A 21,685-nucleotide genomic window follows, 5' to 3' on the forward strand; every position below is an offset into this window, starting at 1 on the left:
GGTTTTTTCTACATCTTATTTATTTTTATGCTAATGCCAATAATCCTAGAGGCTTTCTGTATATGTAAAATTCTGGTATTCATATCACCAAGAACTGTAAAAGTTAATATGTATATCAAGACCTATAGCTCAACACACCAGTTTCTAAATAGCAAAGCCAAAAATTATCAATGACTGACACCATGTACTGTAGCCATGCCCACTTAACTTATATGTTAATTAATAGTTTGTAGTTTGAAAGCATATTTCAAATTATATTTCTGTGGCTCACTGAAAAACTTATGTAGATGCTGGTTAAGACATAAATAGGAACTTACTACTAGAGCTAGCAAGCCATAAAGTCAATGCCGACTGACATAAATATCCAAGTACACCAGCTACACACCTGAAAGACAGGAGAAAAGAGAGGTCATTGTGGGCTCTTATTTCTACATGAAGCCTACCAGTGATAGTCAGGATATTCATCAGAAAAAGGCCCTGGTGCATTCAGGGTTCTACTGAAGCCCATTAGAGCCCAAGTCAGAAATCAGGTAAGCAGCCAAGGTTCACTGATGCCCAGGGAGGCCTTTCATACCTGGGTTTATGTTTTGATTTTCATCTCTTTGTATTTGATCAGTTGTTTTCAGCCAGCAAAGTATGCTTATTTTATTTGTTTAAATCCCTATTCTAATCAATCATGGGATTCAGAAATACAGGAATTATGAAATAATATGTTAAAAATGAAGCATTAATCAGAAAAAAAAAGCAAAACATTTTCCACATCTTAGAGGACATGCTATAATAATGAAATTAGAAGTTACTGAAATGTAATTGTACAAAATCCAAATATTGTGTGGGAGTTACTCTCCACTTAATGCAACCTGTGATCTACAAATTTAGAAGAAGAAATGAGATTTCATTCCTAGCATACATGCTAAATTCAATGACACTTAACAAAGATGCTGAACAGTATGTTTTTCATTCATCATTCCCAGAGAAACATGTATTTGACCAGTTTAATTGTTCAATGTGAAGCAATGGTGGGTATCAAACTAACAAAAACCCCGAATATCCAATTCTTCTGGAGCATTTAAAATACACTCTGAAGCTTATAACATTTTGTATGTAGTAGAATAATTTTAAAAGCTTTTTTCTGGTTTGTTATTTGTAAGAAAATATTTCTCTGAAAAATAAAACATAGACTGTTTCTTTTAATAAATAAAATGTAACAAACAATTGGTGTTAAAATTATGCAAAAGGATAGTCACAATGTATAGCTGGAGTATAAATGGTGATTCAAATACCTGCATTTTATATTTAGATCCGAATTTGTAAACTCCACTAAGGTCAATTTGCTAAGTATTTAATATTATGTACATATACTACTGTTATTTCTGCTTAAAATGGTAGATGCCTTATCTTAGATTCTGTTTGCAGATCTACTTGTACCTCAATTAAAATAGCATCTATATTCATGAAGTGACTTTCACCTTACATAGTAGCAGTAGGAAATACCTCTTCCTTATTCATTTACTTCACCTCCATGGACAAAAGTGGATTAATTTTTTTCTTATTTATAGACATCCCTAAAGGCCATGGTCTTGCCATTTCCTTGTTTACATGGGCTGCAATGAATTAGGTCTAATGGCAATATTGTAAATAAAACAGCTCCAAGGAATAACCTCTGGCACTGAAAGCTCATAATATCAAATGGTGGGCTCTGTCACATGCTACTCATTGACATCATGACTTAGAGGTCCAAAAAACTCATCTTTCCCTCACTCCTGTTCTTCTTCCTGAAACCAAACTCAATTCTGTGCACTAGCAATTTTAAGATTTCAATAACACTTATTTCCTGCTGGGTCAATAAACCTGGAGTAAATATTGCACTTTAATGCCGATTTATAAATTATTCTTTAGGGTCTATGTTATATTTCCAAACATTCCAAGTATGTTTTGCTAGGTGCTTTTAAGATGGTAAGATGATTTTTTGTGGCTGTTTCAGAAACTTATGAACTCATTTGTCTTTGGGGAAGCACTTTGTCTTTTGTAAGTAAGTAAATGGAATTTGCCAGATCTTCAGCTCATATAAGTGTTTGTCACTCTAAAAAAAACTATCTAAGGGTAGTTGTATTTAAATTTTATGGAAAAGTAATCTAATATTTTGTCCTAATGTTTTCTGTTTGGTTCAGAAGATGGAAACAGCATGTGCATTTTCTTGAGATAACACCTGGTAGGGAGAGATTACAGACTGTTGATTACGGACACTGCCCTTCAACACACAGCCCCACTCCCTCGGTGATACTGTTCAAGAGCGATCTCTTGATTTGCCACCAGAGGTGCACTAAAATGCAACAGTTCAATACACACCCATCTTTACTCAATTTAAAGCTTTTTAATGGAATGTCAGTCAAGTACGCAGTTATAATCCATACCTTATTACAGAGTACCATACACATGCATTTTAAATAGCACATTTTCTTAACTTAAACCATTTTCTTTTCTAGAAACCATTACAACTAAGGAATCAATTGTGATTATGGTAAAAGCCACAAATTATTTATTACTTAATGTGATTATTTCATTGCTAATTAAAAAAAAAAATCACCCTCCTATCTGATTTTCTATTTAACCAACATTTTCTATTTTCCCAATGTTAAATACTTTTCCATGGTAAAGTATTTCTCCCCTATCTTAATGTTACCTGTCATAGCATTTGAGTATTTTCCAAAAATTAATTAGACTCACAACAGCTCAGCAATCTCATTTACTCTTAGCCTCACTTCTTTCACCATGATCCATGTCCTACTTTTTTCTTCGTAGCTGTTTTTTATAGTGACTATGAGGATACTAATTTGAAGTGAGTTTTCAGCTTTGTTCGGAAAGCTGAGAAAATTGTGGTCAATCTAATGTCCTCTGACAGGGAATCTGAAATCTTTTGTTCTGTTTATTGAATTAGCCTATCTTCTGCTCCCATGAGCTTCGTTTTTCAGATTGATAGATTCATGATTAATACAAAAGAGAACAACTGAGGATGAGCTTTCTCATGTATAAATATATTCTGCAGCACATGGGGAAAAACATTTCTTACAGGACTTTGACAGATAGAGACCACATCTTCAGCCTGACCATTTTAAAGGATAACAACACTCTGTGTTTGTGGTACTTCTGTTGAAGTAATATAAATTTCAGTACTTCATTCAGGCAGTTTTCAATGAAAAAGCCAGGACCTAATCATAAAACAACAGGCTCAGATACAGCTTTGTAGTCAACCTTAGGTGGGAAAAGGCATTTTTCAAAATTTTTAACTGTGCAGTCATTCTATGATTGAATGCCAAGCTATCCAAGTGAACTGCTTTGGTGCTGTAGCTAACATGAGAATCCATCAGTATAAGGTGATAGGTTGGAAGATGATAGCTTTAGCAAAATTTAACTCAATAGTCTCTTCTTGATATTTTGTATCTTGATAGAATGTGAATTTGTACAACTTCTGTATTTTAAGAGCTGATTCATGTGAGACACTGGGACAAGTGAAAGCTGAGAACATTTTTGAGATAAATAAACAACATGGTGGAACTATTGACACATCAAAGATTTTGGACTATCAAAGTTATTCCCCAAAGAAAATAACCCTGCCAATAGAAGTATTTTTGTTAAAGATGTTTCTCAAAATAATTTTTGAGAAAAATCCTCAGAACAAAACATTTAAAAAGAAAAAAAAAAAGAATAAATATAATGCATTCCTTAGATTTTCTTTGTATTTGTGTAAGAAGTGGGGTGTTGTGGTTCTCTTAGAAAATCAAATACAAAATTCTATTGATTTCTTTTACTATTGAATAGACATTATGAAGATTAGGGAATTGATGTCCATATTACATTTTTAATCTGCTGTATGGAATACTTGAGATGTGTGCCCAACATCCGAGTATTTGTAGTAGCAAATTTAAACTAATTCAGGGAACATATGCATTATATATGAAATGCTTAAAGTTCCAGCTGAATAAACACTCACATTTGCCATCAATTTCAAAGGTCTACAAGTAGACTTTGTGCACAATTTAAAATTAAAAATGTGTAGTACATGCATCTGACCTTTTTCACTTAAAATGCTATTCTGCCTCATCTAAATTATATATGGTTTGGATCTTTCTGTATTAAGTAATTGTAGGTGGAAGGATGAAGCTTCATGTGTAATATTTCTCCACAATATATATTTATTGGCATTCAAGCAGGTTTTATTATCCATACTTATTGTACCAAGTGTGACATCATGTGTCAGGAACTCTGAAGTATTTCAGCATATATGGCTAGTAATAGATGTGGTTAATGCCCATTAACACTTTTAAAGGAAAAGTGAAATATCATCCATGTTCTAGGGAAGAAATACAGAGTTCAGTATCAGAGGGTATTGGTTGGAGGAAAGGGTTTGGCTTGCAGTTTTCTGGAGTTTGGGGGATATTTTGCAGAGGTATTACTATTTTGAGAAAAAATCCAATTATATTAATTTTAAAAGAATTTTATTAACATGCTTTAATCAACTATGGCTCAAATGCAATCTTTAGTTGTTTAAATGGAAAACTTAAGTTGCTAAATGAAAGCACATTCACTTGCTGCAAGTACTCATTTAGAAACAAAGCAGCGTGAGTTAAAATCATAGAAGTAAGAAATGGTTGTCTGACATAGGAAGTTCTTAAAATGTATTTCTGGAAGACATTGCTGATGATGCTGAAGTCAATAGAATGATTTTTTTTTCTTCCTCTGTTAAAGCAATGTGATTTCCTTCAAAATAAGCTGCACGGCACCTTCTGAAAGTAAAGTGGCAGATTTTAGAACTATACTGGCAAAGGGAAGAATGATTGCATTCTGATTTGCATTAATGTAAAAAAAATCACGACAGGAGGAAGAAGTTAATCCCACTCCTATTAACACATCACCCATGAAAATGAAATCATGGCATTTGATCTTCCTCTCAGTGAATTCAGCATATTGAGTTTAATAGAAAGTCAACCTCATCACAGCTAAGTCCAGCACTGGCCCTGCCACTCTAATTAGACTTCCAAAATATTAGTTTCTTTTTTCCCTCATCTTTTTACTTCATTTCCCTTCACTGGAGTGCAATTTCACCAAAATGTAGTAGACTAATCATTAACAGGCAGCAGCACAGAGACTGAAACTTTAAATTGACAATCACAGCAGTAGAATACCAGAAATTTATAGAAGCATAACCATTTCTTCTGCTGGGTGTGTGATAATTGTTTTTCTGCTCATTTACATCCAAACGTAATTAAGCACTACAACAAAACTGTGTACTGTAGTATTGGTGCAAAGTCTGCTGTTTGGAGGTTATGCAGAAATTCCATGAAAACATCACAGTGGGAACTGTTGTTCATTTGCATTGTCACTTCCTAAAAATTTGCAGAAACATACCCTTGAAAGAATTAGGTCACACAAAATGTGGCCTAAGGGCTTCTCCTTTCTGTTTTCCCCAGCGGAGTTCTGCAGCTGATGTGATAAAAACCGTTCTACATCAATAATTTTTTGAGTTTATGTTTCCTGAAAAATTTATTTGGTTTATGGAAATAAACGAACTTTATCATTCAGTGGGAAAATTTCCTTGTCTTTCCTTTCAGACTTGATTTCTTGATACAAATGCAGAGGTGTTACAGTGCATGTAAAGTTGTATAATAAAAGTTGGCAACTCTTAATATCTTCTGAACCTTTAGACAATTGTAGCTAAAACCATGGATTAAAAATGCATGTCATAGTAATGTAAGAAAATAATTACAGGAGGCTTTGCTTTCCCTGGATATTAAAACTTACATATAAACAAATACAACTTCAAAGTGGAGGAATTTTCTTTCTCATGACATTTTTTACTGAAGTCTCAGAGTGTTTCATGGTTACATGTGCCTTTTGCTTTTAGAGATGTAAGGGATAGCTGTTGTTTTCTGGTGCTATTGATAATGTGAAAAAAGCTACAAGATAACAACATAGCTAGTACTTTTTTAATTGGAAATAAACTAATTAATCACTGTAGTGGGCAGAGAAAAGCTAACTCCCTGTCTCATTTACTTTTCTGAAACTCATTGATTTACATGGTGAGACATGACAATCGCTGGCAGCGGTATTATACCCTTCATTTCCTTATACTTTGTATATGCTTGTTGCTTTAGTTAGGAAATGCTTTGATATAAATAAACACTCTTTAGTCCTGATTTTGCAATCACTTACACATTTTCATGATAGTTTCCTGAGTCAGGCCTATATCTGCTTATGATATCAAACCCAGCATTATATATACCATGAGCTTTATCTTATTGGGAAAATTTGCATGAATTTTGTTGAATTCCACTTTCCAAAGCTTCTCATATACATATTTAAGTATTTTATCTATATTCCTGTATTTTCTCCTCTTTTTTTTATTTCATGTATTTTGGGGGATGTTTATTTTATGGCAACATCTCACTTATACTTACAATAATATAGATGATTCTTACATCTCATTTATGCTTGTTCACTTTGTCTTATGGTCATAGAAGTTTTTCCTTGAACATTCAGAGGGATCTCATGTAAGTACAACACAGAAAGACCATCTTTATATAATTTCTATAAATGGTGCAGTACAACAATATCTTTAACTGTTATTAAAATATAAATAAATAGACAAGGAATAAGCTTTGGATCATTTATTATATCTGTAAAAACATAAACAGCCATAAATAAATGAAGATAGATTCAGAATAACCATCTGTTAGGAAGTTACTTCAAGTCAAAACACTTAAAAATTGGCACTGTAGACTGTATTCATGTAAATATGTATTTAGACATTTAAATATCTAGCCTCATGTACAGATGTTCTGATTCACTGCAGCCTTCATTTGGGAACTGCTAAAGGCTCAGGATCGACCCACTCAGGTAGCTGCTGAAAATTGGATTCAGTTGCTAAACTTTGTGTTTTTCTGAAATATTGACATAAGTTCATAGTTTAACAATAGGTCTGTCTCCACAGCTGCTTCCTTGCCAAATCATAAGGCAGAGGTCACAAGAGCCTTTCTCCATGAGAAAATAATTTGATAACTAGGTGAAATCTCCCTGATCATGAAAGATGCAGATTTGAAACCACATAGGCTGGGCTGGTTTCTGCTCCCTGGGAGGGTGCTTCATCACTAAGTTTTCAAACTATAAAAACTAAGGCAGTCATTTCTGCCCTTGCTCTTTTTTTTTTTTTTTTTTGCCTGCCTTAAAAACACCAGGCTTAATGGGCCATAAGTTTATTCTTTTCTGTAAATCTTCCCAGCCGCCCCCTCAACTCACATAGCTTTTAAACTCATTGTCCAAATTCAGTCAAACTGAAGAAGGGGCAAAGCTTCTGGAAAAATAAGCGTCTGGGTAGGAGAGAGGGATCCAAATTCATGTCCTAGTGAGAGAACTGTGGGTAGGGTATGCAAGAGATACAAGGTGTCAAAACATGCCTTAGCTCATACCCTCTATTAGCTGGTAGAACTCGTGGGAAACAAGTTGTCATTGTAAAGAGGTGTAGTGCAAAATCAACACACATGCATGGGAAACAGGCATCACTAGAGTTTCGTGACACAACTTGCTTTTAAAGAAATCATTCAGTCTCACCCAGAAGGAATGGCAATAGCTATCTACCATCAGGAAAACTCCTGGGCTGTAGCTCCAGGCCGAATGCAAATATTTAAGTCTCAGAGAAAAAGTCTTCTGCTCCCTGTTCCCCACTGGCTGCCTCTGTGAGACTCACTGATCAGCCCTTCACTCTCTTGAGCACTGCTCTTGGGAATCCAACTCCTACTATATGCTGAGAGGTAAATGTAATGCAGCCCTACTGAGTCCCCTGCAGAGCCCACAGGTATTAGGTGTTGCAATTCCTGACATGGTCTACATTTCTGTTCTGACTGTAAGAGATTTATACCACAGTGTTGTCTCCTGCCCTGTGTCTCTAATTCTGCCTGTTTTCACAGTTGTCTTCTGTGGATGTGTGAAGTTAAGTCAGGCTGTTAGCTGAAAATTGTGAGTGCTATTATTGTTCCTCTCCTATAAAATCATGTTCTTATCTTCTCGTGCCATTTCCCCTACAGAACTAGAACCATAACCCCAGTTTAAGCCATTCTGACTGCTAGATAGAGATAGATTACAAGGGCAAAGATATGTAAATAAATTAATATTAGCTTACCTTTTTCAATGTCTTCTCAGGACTCAGTGACAGTGGTTATAATCTCTGCCAGACAACTATCAGCAGTTTCAGGAACTGTTGAGGCAGATGGCTGAGGCACTAGATCTGATAACAAGCATGCCTGAACTTACTGACTTTTCTGCATTTTTTGATGTTAGGTAGAGAGGAAAGCTTATGCTTCTGTAAAATGAGGATATAAAAAAACAGCAAAAGATTTCTGGGTTACACTTTTGGGGTGGGTTTTTTTGTTGTTGTTGTTTTTTGGTGGGTTTTTTTGGGTTTTGTTTGTTTGTTTGTTTAATCTATACAATTAAAGGAAAAGAATACAGTAGCAAAGAAGAGGTCTCAAGCGCTGGGAGGCTGTTGGTACCTCTCTTCTCACAGACTGGTAACAGGTCCAGTTCACCTCCTCTGTCTTATGAAGTCAATACTTTAGCTGATACCCACCTTCCTGTAAGAGCCCTGTGCTTGCGTTAATGCAGTTGACATTCCATTCTAATAATTTCCAAAGCAGACTTGGGAGTAAGTAAGTAGGTAAGACTCTTACTCATAACTGTAAAGCAAAGATATTAGGTCCTAGCATCAGATGTGCAGATAAGCCTATCTACCCTTTAACCATGTTTTGCTACAGAATTACAGCAGAAAGTCAACAGGCTCAGATATAACATGTCAATTGGCATCCAGTGAGATATTTTTAGTTACACTATGGAATTATTATGCTAAACCATAATGCATATATTCTTATAGTTAGAACCTTTATGAAGCATACTTCAGAAAATTAACTAGTCAAAGGAATGTCCTTGGCTTCCCTTCCTCCACTTTCAGCCTTTGTTTGTCTTATACTTCTCCCATGCCCACATTCTTCTCCCTGGGACAAGAAATGTCAATTTTACTTATCAGTCAAGCACCCAATAAACTTTGGCTGTGTTAGGACAAGTAATTCAGGAGGACCTTTCCAGATACCACCATCCAGTGATGACATTTCTTGGTGACTCATGAATTTTCCTCACATTATTTTATTGAGACTTATGTATGTTATTCTTTTCCCTTAAAATAACATTGTTTCCTTCAAAAATCACCATTCTGCTCTAGCTGCTGTTGTCCAAAAATGCTCAGTGAGATTTTTCTGATGCAGAATTTTCTTTTAATCTTGAGGTACTGCTTCCATGGGTATCAATTCAGCAGCAGTGCAGCTGCAGAGTTGGGTCAGAGACCTGTAAACTCACTGCAGCCATTAGCATTAAATAACATAGATGAAACAGCCATCTGTGGTCTGCTGGAGAAAAGTGATAAAGGAATTTTGTGAGATGTTACTTCTTCCTTTCTTCTGGAGGCTGACCCTATCCACTGAGCAATAAGCATTTCGGGAAAACTTCAAGAGACTATTACTCTTGAAATATTTCCCACTTAGATATTCGTCACGCTGACTTCCAGGTTATCTTTGCAAGGTGTCCCAAATTTATCTAAAAACCCCTTCATGACTTTCCTTCATAGGAATGGACATTTCATTGTTATTAGTGTAAAGCTGATTACAATGTGTGCATGTACTCTCAGATCACCCAAGTGTGAGAAAGCATATTTAAGTTGCCATGGAAGAATTTTCTTGACAGCTTTTTACTTTTGCACTTCATTATAATACATGAAAATGCAAACTTCAAATAGTCAAGCACATTGTGCTCTGCTGCGCTGTAAAACTCTTTTCTTGGCTGTTTGAAAGCTCTAGGCCAGCCTGAGCTGACCAAGAGCATTCAGCCATATCAGTTGCCTCTTCTCTTGTCTCTTCCTCGCTGACCTGACGTGCCATGCATGTGTGTGGGTGTGTGGGAGCTGTTTTCCTTTGCAGGCCAAGCAGCTGGAAGCTTGTCAGACACCGGGGCTGGGAGGACTGTAAGATGAAGGAGCGATGAATAGGGAATTAAGATTGTGGTTACAAGATGTAGCATGCTTTAGCAATGTTAGAGGACAAAAATGGTCATATTTTCCAGGATTGGCTGGAGAATGATAAATGACAAAAAACTCTCGTGCTTTAAAGTGCTGGAATGGAAGCAAATCAGAATAGCAAATGCTCAAATGACCACTGCAGAGGAGATGAGATTACTGTAACTACTTCACTGCCTATAGATACATGATATGTGCAGCAGTTTTGGACAAGCAACTACAAATTCACCTGAAAAGCAAAGGTATTTTCTTTTTTTAAGCATGACTGTTGAGGTTCATTGCTTTTGTTTTGAAGTGGAAGGATATTAAGAGAAGCATTACAAAGTGCACCAGAAGTGCTGCATTGTTAGCAGTTGGAGGTTGTCTCTGTTATGACACCTGTATGATCAGTGTTAACCAGGTTCCAATTCACAGTGCTCAGCATGTCATGTATCCTCTTTGCACACAGAAAAGCCACCTTTACTCCCATGTGTAGTTCCAGAACAGATGTTTAAAGGTCTTTTTTTCAACAACCTTAAGGCATTATATGCTTCTGGATGATTGCAATTCTTCAAGTGTTAGCAAGAAGGAGCAGTGGTTTTTCCCTATATATATTTACTATATATTAAAATATACAAATATATATATGAATAAATATAAATATAAATTAATGTATATTATATAAATATATATATTTAAATGTATAAATATATCTTTTTATATATTCATACATGCCAACAATAAAATTGTGTCATGAACTGGAAATCAGAAAAATATATTCTTTATTCTTACTCCTATTGCTAGGACCTTTGTTTGTTTTTTATTTTTATTTGAAAAAATGCTATCTGGAATGGAAAAAATAACTTTAGTTAATATTTTTTACTGGAATATCTCGATTTTCTTAAAACAATGAAGAAAAGTAATAAAGTGTAATAAAATAAACATATGGGATATATTAAAAATATTTTTCTTTTAAAATATTTTAATATATGACAATACTAATTTTACCTTAAAAAACTGCTCGTCATTTCCCATCCTTGGTTTTATACACACTAATTGTATGCAATTACTTCATTGTTACAAACAGATGTATTTATGCCTTACTAAAACGCTTGTGTTTTAATAATACTGTGATCCCTTTGTGAAAACATTAGGAGTACATTTTAATAAACACAGCCTAGAGTCTATGATATCTTTAGTGGCACAGTAAATAATGATTTTATATGAGATAGTAAAGAAAGTAATCTTATAAACATGATATAAGTGGCAAAACAATAGGTTTTGCTGTGTATTGCAAGAGTGTGTCAGTCTACAAAATCTGAATAAGTGGTCTAAGTCAGGTTACTGACACGTAAATATCCTCTATCACCTGGTACTGGTGTAATTTAGACAAGAAGGAGATTGAGTGTTTTTCAGTTAAGAGTCACTGATGAAATAGTTCTTATTCACTTTTCTTTTTCACACTTAATTCAGATCCCTAAAGCTAAAAAAAAAAATTTAATCCAAATGTGGTCTATGTATGGTTTCTACATTTTTTTTCAAAAAGCTTCAACTTACCCAATTCAAAAGCCATGAATCTGCAGAAATAACACACCTAGGGGACACAATTTCTTTTCTCTTTTTATCTGTTTTGCATTTCTGTAAGACTACACATTATAATACATTTTAGTTTTATAAAAATTGGCTTTTTTCTGTTTGCTTGAAAAGCTGTTATGAATTCAAATTTATGCTTTTCTTAATGTAAAATGTATAGCTGTTAACTAGCTTTTGATAAGTATTTATTTTTATGTCCTTCATAAAAAGAAAGCAAATTCACATCATGGGAAGGCTATTTTTTTATCTATAATATGAATTAATGCAACTGGAAAAACAAAGGAAGAGTAATCAGAGTACCCAATTCATTTACATATATATATTTATATAAATAAATATAAAGACACACCAGAAGGAGATATCCTGATCCTTATAGTACTGATACCTGTGGAGCAGGGTGTTTCTTTATGTCTGGCTTGAGGATAAAATAGCACATTCCAGTTTCAGTGCTAGTTGTCCTTTAAACTGCTTAAATTCTGTCCTTGTCCTACAGCAATGAAAGAAGTCTTGGCAAATCCACACAGTCATTCATAGCTTTCATCTCCTTGTCCTTCCTCAAATCACTGCTAAAACACCCTCTGTTGACTTCAGGCTCTTGCTTATTTACCTTAATTAGGGAAGAGTAAAACTAGAAAACTGGCAGCTTTAGCCATATTCAGCAACCTGTAGGCATATCCAACTGCTTGCTCCCATTATTTTGATGAGAAATTTTTAATGCATTGACCTATTTTTATATGGCCACATTCCACAGAATCGCAGAATAGTTAAGGTAGGAAAGGAGATCACATAGTCCAACCCCTCCTGCCAAGGCAGGGTCACCCAGAGCAGGTGACCCAGGAATGTGTCCAGGTGTGTTTGGAATGTTTCCAGACAGGGAGACTGCATGGCCTCCTTTGGCAGCCTGTTCCAGCGCTCTCCTCAACCTAAAGAAGTTCTTCCTCACGTTGAGGTGAAACTTCCTCTGACAAAAAAGGGCTCACCCTTCTGTCACAAAGTTAGAAAAGCAGTTGTTAAAGTCATTTTAGTTCTCTGTGCAATTTTTGATGGGCAAATAGACTGAATAGACTTCTTAAATGGTAATGATTTTGAATGGCAAAATTAGACACAACCAGTTCCATTAGTACATGACAGATGTACAAACATAGCAGCAGTTATTAACACAAAGTAATTGATTATTGAGCTTTTTGCTTGTGAATAAAAACATAGGGTTCCCCCTTGAAAGCATTTTGGTTGCATTAATAAAAAACTTCCAATTAGTGGAAAGAGGATGGATTGCTAAGTATCTTGGGTTTAAGTATGTGTGTAACTCAATGTCACAAATTAGCTGATTTAAGATTGTGTTTCATATTGAACTCAGTGATCTTTGAAACACTTGAGGACTTTCAGGTTTGTCACTTTGAATTACATTAAAAAATAAATTATGCTTATTCCACACACATGCAAAGATTTGTTTTTTCATGGTTTTAATTCCTTTTGCATTAATGATGCTATATTTGGATGAGAAATTAATGGGATGAACAAACATATTTCACATCAGTCCAGCAAAGCTATGCAAATTTTGCACACATAAATATGACTTCCAACTAAAAAAATATTATTTACTTTTTACTAGCTTATATACCTCTAAAACAACAGGCAGAACATCAGATTCACATAACTGGTACAACTCTCATTGCATGTTAAGCGTGATTTGTGACTAAAATATTATTTTGCAATAGTAAAACGTTGTCCCAAGGCCAATGAGATGTCAGCCTCCAAATTCCATTCTCCTGTTGAGCTTACTATTTATCTAAGATTATTTAACTCTGCTTTGTTTGATCTGTAGCACTAACATAGGCAAACTTCAAAGTCTCAATTAATAGGACAAGTTTAAGTACCTATAAAGGAAAAAATATTCACTTGTTTTTTACTGCATTGATATGTTTGCTAATAAATTTTGTTACAAAACCTGTGACTTCTTTTTCATTCTTTTACTTCTAGTAAAAAAAAACAAAGAGCAAAATAAAAAAATCCCAAAACCTGGGCTGAGAAAGGATTACATGTGATATTGATAACATTTCCTGGAAATGGAAAAACTGCGATAACAGCTGCTGTGTTGGCTCATTTTCAGCTGGTTTTTTTTTGTTTCTTTGGTTTAGGTTTTTGTTGGGTTGTTGGTTCTTTTTTTTTTGTATTCCATCAATTTGCAAGTAGTTGCAGCTATCTCTAGTAAGCTTACATCATTAGTAAAATATAATTTCCATGTTTCCTGTCCAATCAGAACACTTCCTCTACTTGCTGACTTGTTGACTTTCTGAATAGCATTTATAGTAACAGCGCTTTCATTTCACTGTAAATGCTTATTTGTGAAATAACTAAAAGCTGGCTGCATATGGAAGATAACTATAGGAAGAATCTATATTTTATGCTAAAGCAAAATGCCTTCAATGAGAATTAAGAAAATCTTTTCTAGGACATGATAAGCTGAAATGTCTCTATATTGGTATTCTTTTTAAATTCCAAGCATACATGCCTTCTTGGATTGAAATATTCTTCTGCAATCTCTGCAGTACTGTAGCATTGTAAAGTGATAAACACTCAGCACTAGTGATGAAAAATAGAAGGAAGAGCCAAGGAAAGCAAGAGACAAGGAACTCAAGTGTTGATAGTGTCAAAAAATATGTCTGTGCTTATTCAAAGATTTGGCCTTCTCAGGTTATATTAATACATTCAGCCTTAATGTTTTAAAGTGCTTTGAAATATATGTGTTAATTTCAGTTTTTAAAATTATGTTTCATGATTTCAAATCAGACTGTTAATGAAATTTTATTACTTTTTCAGCAAAGTTTGTGCTTCTTTCCCTGGAATAAGATAAGGCTTCCAAAGGCAGTGTTATATGTGTGGTAATCTGTTACTACACCAAAAGTTTAGGGTTTTTTTTGTATCAAAACAGATAATAATTCTCTCTATGACATTTGTAACTCCAGCAAGTACTCCTTCATGAAACACATATTCATATTTAAGGAGTAGCATTCTCCTCCATCACATTTGAAATGGCTGGTGAAAATCTCTACCAGCCCAAGGGGATTTCTGCACCCTTTCCCATTCTGGGATCACTCTGTGCTGAGCAACTGGAGGTGTTCCACCCTGAGCAATCTGGTCTAACTTTGGAAATGAGGCTGATTTAGAGCAGAGCATTTGGACCAGATGACTCCAGAGGTTCCTTCCAACACAAAGTACTCTATGAACTCTTCTTTCCAGAACTCTAGCTTTGGGACCAGCCTACTTGAGGCCAGTTTGCACTTTGTGTGTACATAATCCTGACTTATCCTAAAGAACATTTAAAACTGATGTTCACATTGCGCTGAGCCTTCACAAAGGGAACATGGGGTTCTCTGTCTGGGTTAGTAGCAACCACAAGTCATAACCTCCTGGTGTCTCTTCCCTGCCCTGAGTGAAATGAACTGGAAATGTCCCACTGTTTCTTAGCAGACAGGAGGGGTTTAGACTCTTACCCTGTGACTTTTCACAGACTTTCAATTAAATGAACAGGGAGACTGAACTACCTCATCCTTCCTGGAGCTGACAATTTCAAAGCAGAGTTCTGAGTCACAGTGATAGGAGTGGTGCAAAGGAGCCTTCCTCTCTCCCCACACTGACTCATCAGGGCTTTCATTTCCCACTCCAGTCAGGAAGCCAACACATTCTATGACAATTAAATTTATCCTAACAAGAAGACTTTGGAAGCCTAATTAAACTCTGAACTGTGCCTGAGTAGTGAACTTACATGATGTGAACCCTGACATGGATGCATGTCAGTCTGTAGCTGAAATCAGCTTCCATTTATTTCTTGGTATTGGTGATGACTCCTAGAAGGAAAGAAAGCCTGGAAATTTTCCTCAAAAAATTTTAATGGTAGTCTGTACTGCTTAATTGCATTTTGTTATGTGACAGACTCAATCACATTGCAGCTGGGATTTTTTGTTTTGAAGTAACATTCAGGTCAGCATGTTGCATTCCTGTACTCATTCTAATTGCTAAAAATATGTGTTGGTTTGACTAGGGTGAACTGAGCCACTTAAAATGGATTTTTACCATAGTTATATTTTACCATAAATAGTACTTTCATTGTCAACAATAAAGGTTGAGAATCATGGTTTGTGACTCATACCTTCCTTGGAAGTCACTTTACTTACCTTTCAGTATCTTTGTTTTTCAAGACTCAAAAGGGAGGAATGATGCCTGTCTTTCCAAGGAGTTTTATTGTTCTGTGTACCAAAAAAAAAAAAAAAAAGAAAAAAGCCCACTCCAAACTGTTATACCAGAGCCCTTTTTAACTAGTAGCACTTCAAAAACTTCTGCTAAGAATCATTTGTTCCAAGACAAGCTGAAATACACAAGTGTGACTATATACACTTAAAATCAGTAAAGAAACACTTTCTTCTGTAAAGCACAAAAGAATTATATTTGACTTACAATTTGATTAAAAATGTCCTCTAAACGGGGAACATGGGGCTGTCTACACAGTCACTTCGGAAATTTCTTTTAAATGTTGTTCCAATACTAAGCATTCCTCAGATATTTAACATTTGTGGAAAATCTAATATCCCAAGATCTATGACATCCCTGCAATAACAGGTGTATGAAAACCCTGCCCTTAATTTGTGTAAAGCAGAACCTTTGGAACAATCATCACCAGGAGCAAGATCTTGTACCTGTGAAATACTTACAAGCAACATATTTAGGAGATTAAAAACTCCTCTTTTTGAGATTTGGTTTGCCTTGAAGTGAAATCTAATAAGCTAAAGGAATGTCTTGGGCACTTTCAGGTGCTAACAAATGTCTAGAGTTAAGAATAGATCTGAGTGAGCTCTAAGGGTTAGGTTACCTTTCTCTGATCTTGACTCCAGGATGTCAAAACTGCTATATCAGGCTTATAGTGCATAGAGAGAAACTTGCTCATCCTTCTTTAAAGCAGTAATATTTTATATTTGTGGCATTACTCTAGTGAAATTTTAAAATGAAATAACATGAAATACAAATAACACCAGAATTATCCCAAATCATGAATAGAAGCATGTCTAGACTCAAATACAAACCACCTTTTATAGCAAAATTCAAATTCTCCTCTGTTCCCTGCCAAAGGCTGAGTTCAGTCCCTGAGGGCCTGAGCAGGGTTTCCTTGGCTACAGCAGCTGGCATTGGCAGGGCAGGGAGTGCCGCTCCTGGCCTTGGTGTGCCAGCTGATTGCATCAGCTAACACGGGTCTCGACAGGTGCAGAGACTTTCACTTCACTTTAAGCACCATAAAACCTTTGGTGCATGATTTGGGAGATTGGGAACTAACTTTTTGATCCAGGAAGGGCTGGGAGCTGGGATCAGGGATCTTGATTGTAATCCTCTAGATCTGTCAGTAGTCCTTCAATGCATTTCTTCTAAACATAGAAATAACATTTGTTCTGAAATGAGTTCTTGGTGCATACTGAATTTGCCAGACACTTCACTTTGAGTCAAAGATATGACAAATGTGCTTCCTAGCATTTTCATGTTGATTTATTCTTCCTCACAAAGGACAACTTCATGAAGAGTTTGAACCAGATCCATGTTCACACTTTACATATGCAACATTTTTGTGGCTGACAAAGCTGGCTTCTCAGACAAACTAACTTGGAAATAAAGTCAAACCAGAGAAGGGCTTGCTGAGACCCTTATACTTCAAGGGCTATTTTTTTCCAACTAATCATTATTATTACAAGTAGATATTTACCATTAGGTTCATTGGGCAGATCATTCTGACTCATGCATTTAATGGATGTTGTCCTCTTGGGCTAATGCATTTAATATTTGCATGAAAGCTTTGCTAATTCCTATAACTACATAGGATAGCCATTTCAGTACTTACCAGGTAACATCAATGCTGACATAACCTTTCCAGTATTGTTGGTTGTAGCTTGTGTCGTGACACTGGTGTGAATTATGAATGTCTTGAGGATACAAACCTTCATAAAACACAGATGGTCTGCAGGGAAAAAAAATTGTAATGGTGGTCTGCACATCACACATTCAGTCTTCCCTTGCAGACGATTTCCTTTATCATTGCCTCACACTCTTAGGTACCTTTTAAACAAGCATCTAAGACATAACTTTTTGTACAGACTATGTTCTATAATAAAGATTATAATATGCAATTCTGTAAAATACCTCTGCTACCAGCATTATCACAGCCTCTCATTGGCCTCCCCCAGACTTCCTTAGAAATGTATCACCATCACCATTACTTCGAGACAGCTGATTTTTTTTTACTACTTCTTTGAAAGAACGATGAAAGCTGTGTAAGCTCATTAGCAGAGCATGTGTGTAGGCTTAAAATTACAGATAATAGACATATGGTTGGAAAGTCAGTAATTCCTTTACGTATTTGCCAAGACTTAGGTCAAGGTTCAGGGTTTCCTTTGCTCAAACTGGTGAAATCAGAAATACCTCCAGGTGTTCTGGGGAGGGCTTGCACTGCACATGCAAGACAGGTGGTGAGGCACAGTTATCTCAGTTGCCTTCTGCAAGAGCAAGCCATGTTTATTCTAAATTGCACCCAATTCTGATGTGCTTTTCTTTTTGTATAAGTCAATCCTTTTTCTAATAGTTCTTGGTGTTCTTTATGCACTCTCATTTTCTTTTATTTGTAACATAACAGTAAATTCATTGTAATAAACTTAGATGTCACAACCCTGGCTTTTCATGTCAGTGAGATTAACAGTTAATGTATTGGAAAATATTTGTGTGCTTTAAAGTAATTATCATAAAAATAAATTACCTCCTTTCCACTCAAGAATCACGGTCCTCATATGCCACATCAGTATTTGTAAAACCATTTCATAAAAAGTAAAGTGACATAAATATGTGTAAGAAGTCACGTATTTTACAGAAAAATTCATCAAAAGGATTTTTGCTCAGGTTCACCAGCTGTTTCTTCATGATCATGGTTCTTCAGTTTTTGCTGGTAACAAAGCCACAGGTTTTAAATCCAGATCTTTGGGCTTAGATCTAGGAGAGGATGTGAGGATTGGTGCAGTTGTACATCTACATGGCATCATCCTGGGGATCTAGAAGCAACAGTGAGGGCAAAATCTACCCTTGCCTTTGTGTTTGCCCTGTTTCAAATGTGAAAGGCCAGCTCTGCTGGAGGAGCTCCATTGTCTTGACAAATGGGTCTTTCTCTGGCTGAGTGAGAGTGCCACTGATTGTTTGAGATGTTAACATAGGCACATTGTCACCACTGCCCAGAGTGAGGCCACTGGCTGCTGCATGTGGACTACCCTACAGCAGTGTGGCAGCCCCCACTACACCAAACCTGGTCTGAGTCTATTTTGCTCCTTCCAAATTATTTTTATACGTGTATTGGAATATATATTCAGATGTTTTTTCAGATACTTTTCAGAATATTGTTTTAAAACCAAATGAAAAATATTTTCCTTCTTTAAATCTCTCAGCAACTTGTAGGTGAAGTTATTTCTTATTGCTCTTGTTTTGTTATCACAGATGCTCATACTGATTTTTAAAGAATTATGATCTGTGTGCATGAGTGTGTATCACCCTTACTAGTCCATGTTAGACAAAGCAGCAGTTAATGTTACTGTGTCTGGGGACTGCAATAATTTGTCCTTTTGCGTTGACTTAATTTTACACATTTTTTCAGGAAGCTGAAATTGAATGATGCTCAATAATACTCCATGTTATACTCCACAAAAGTCTCTTTTAGCCAGGTTGCCTCTATCAGGAACAACATTAGTGTGTGAATATGATGACTAGTGTGGAGCAATCCCAAACTAATATCTATTTAAGATTTCAAGCCATAACAAGTCTAGATTATTTTTTTAGAAAAGTGCTTATGCATCTGGCAGTAGAATTTTGTCTTAAATAAGCAGTGTTAAAGATAAAGAAGGAATAGTTTTAGAGGTGGACTGTGAAAGAGAGAATCTATATTTATCTTATATGAGAATGTGTTTAATTATTTTCATTTTCATTTATTTTCATTGCAATTGACCAGCAATTGCAATTTTCTATGTCGTTATTTTGAAGTGTAAGACAAAATTCAATTTAACTCTTCCCTTTTTATTTTTCTTTTTTTTTCTTTTATTAACCAGTTAATTTAGGTGATGGGATAGAATACAGCCAGCAGAAGCGTGAAAATATTGGAGTTCTCATCCAAGAGACATTGGAACTCTTTGAACGCTACGGTGGAGAAAATGCTTATATAAACATTAAATACATGATTCCCACTTATTGGTCGTGCATGTAAACTGAGTTATATTAAATGGGATGATTCCATCTGTGCTCTGAAAAAACTATCTGACTCTGTATGGCATCTTGTTAGTCATGCTTTATCTTCTCTACAGCTGCTAATAGTGGCTTCTGGGGCATTGGAGTGTTAGCACTATTGTGAACAAGGCTTTCCAATACATAAATAGTGTCTGTTCCTTTGATTACAATGGTGTACTGTGCTTGTTTGTTCCCTGAAAGAATCACTCCTTTATAACAGAGCTGACTCGAGCAGGAGTCTGAGTTAAACCTTCACTTGTGTAGACAATAAAACTATAATTTTCATACGCGATTCAGCAATCGCTGTTCTGTGTCCGCTTGCCCTGAGGGTGATGTCAGAGGCTGTAACAAGAAGAGTTTATGCTGACTGCTTAATAGGTGTTTGTCATGGAAGAGAAACACCAGTTCAGCAATGCCTCTCTGGCAGCTGTGCCGAATAATGTGCACTGACATACAATAAAACTGTTGAATGTATATACCAATTGCAGCAGGAAAATTTATATTTTCCATTATAAGGCACTGTCGTTAAATTAATCCAGGTTTCTTACACACTCCTGTTCTCAGCTTCCAGGTGTTTAGTCATGGAACTTAGGTTCCTCTTGGTGAACATAAGGCACAAGCAAGCACAGTTTTGAAGAAAAGAAGCCCAGAAAAAAAACTTGAATAAATCAGACAGAAGATACAGCATACAGAAAGTATCAGCCCCTAGCAACACTGTTCATCTTGGGTAAACACAGAATATACACGTACATTTTTAAAGGGCACTTGGTATTTTTGTAACTGCAAGGTTGCTATTGCTTTTCTCTTGTTATTATTATGGTGTGTATGTGTGCAAACAATGTAACTATTGTTATAGGAATCCCTTACAAATTCCTACTCAGTTAGTTTCTCCCTGTGTACCCATAACACAGAACTGATATAGTCATGGATTTAAGCAAAGCTATTGAGATTGGCTTTATTGCTTTTTAAGCATTGCTATGGAATAAACCTACAAAAAAAAAACAACTGGTCTTACAATTCTCAAAGACAACCATTTAAAATTATTGAGTCAGCTCAAAACAAATCAGAGATATTAACTTTGCCTAATAACATGAGATTTTTTAAAGTACTTTGAAAGACTTTCGGCTCATCTGGCTTTTATTATGTTTTCTGGAGCTCTTCAAATGTATGCAAGTTGCACTTTCAAGGGTTTCGGTGTAACTGTTAAGAACCTGAAATGCACTCTTTGGTGTTAAACACATGAGACTTTTTTCAAGTGCTTATTGATATCCATATCTATATTCACACCTTACAAGGCTTGCCCAAGTGAGAGACACAGCCCCTACGCTGCCCTGCTCTCTTGGATGCTTGCTGGAAATGTGGGGAGCACCTTCCCACCTGCTGAGCCATATCTGTCATTAGATTGACAGTAGAACTTGCCTTTTTCTGTTCTGTCGCATCTTCAGCATGAGGATTTTCTTTTACTTTCCTCTCTTTCCTGTGAATAAAAAAAAAAAAATAAATTTTTACTCTTCCCACCTCTTTGAGGAGCTGCGCCTTCAAGTGATGCCACCAGCCACAAGCACTCACTCACCAGTCCCTGATTTGGGCATGGCTGCTGGAGGTGTGCCTTTTTCCCAGGCCCCAGAGGGGGGCCTTTCTTTTTCATTTGTTTTTTTTTGTTAATATTGTTCCTCCTGAGTTTTGTTTGGCACAAATTTTCCAGGG

At 35.8% G+C, this 21,685-nt stretch overlaps 1 protein-coding gene across 4 annotated transcripts in view; it reads left to right on the forward strand.

Annotated features, from left to right (window-relative positions):
- PACRG (parkin coregulated) overlaps positions 1 to 21,097 on the forward strand; it is a 214,769-nt gene extending 193,672 nt beyond the window's left edge. For all 4 annotated transcript variants that reach the window (XM_066546683.1, XM_066546684.1, XM_066546686.1 and 1 more), the window contains one exon: positions 19,804 to 21,097. In XM_066546683.1, the coding sequence (XP_066402780.1) occupies positions 19,804 to 19,958 (155 nt within the window). In that variant the 3' untranslated portion in view covers positions 19,959 to 21,097. The remainder of the gene's footprint in view (positions 1 to 19,803) is intronic.
- The last annotated feature ends 588 nt before the right edge of the window (positions 21,098 to 21,685 follow it).

Source organism: Molothrus aeneus, chromosome 3 (genome assembly GCF_037042795.1).
Source record: "Molothrus aeneus isolate 106 chromosome 3, BPBGC_Maene_1.0, whole genome shotgun sequence".
Lineage (NCBI taxonomy): Eukaryota > Metazoa > Chordata > Aves > Passeriformes > Icteridae > Molothrus > Molothrus aeneus.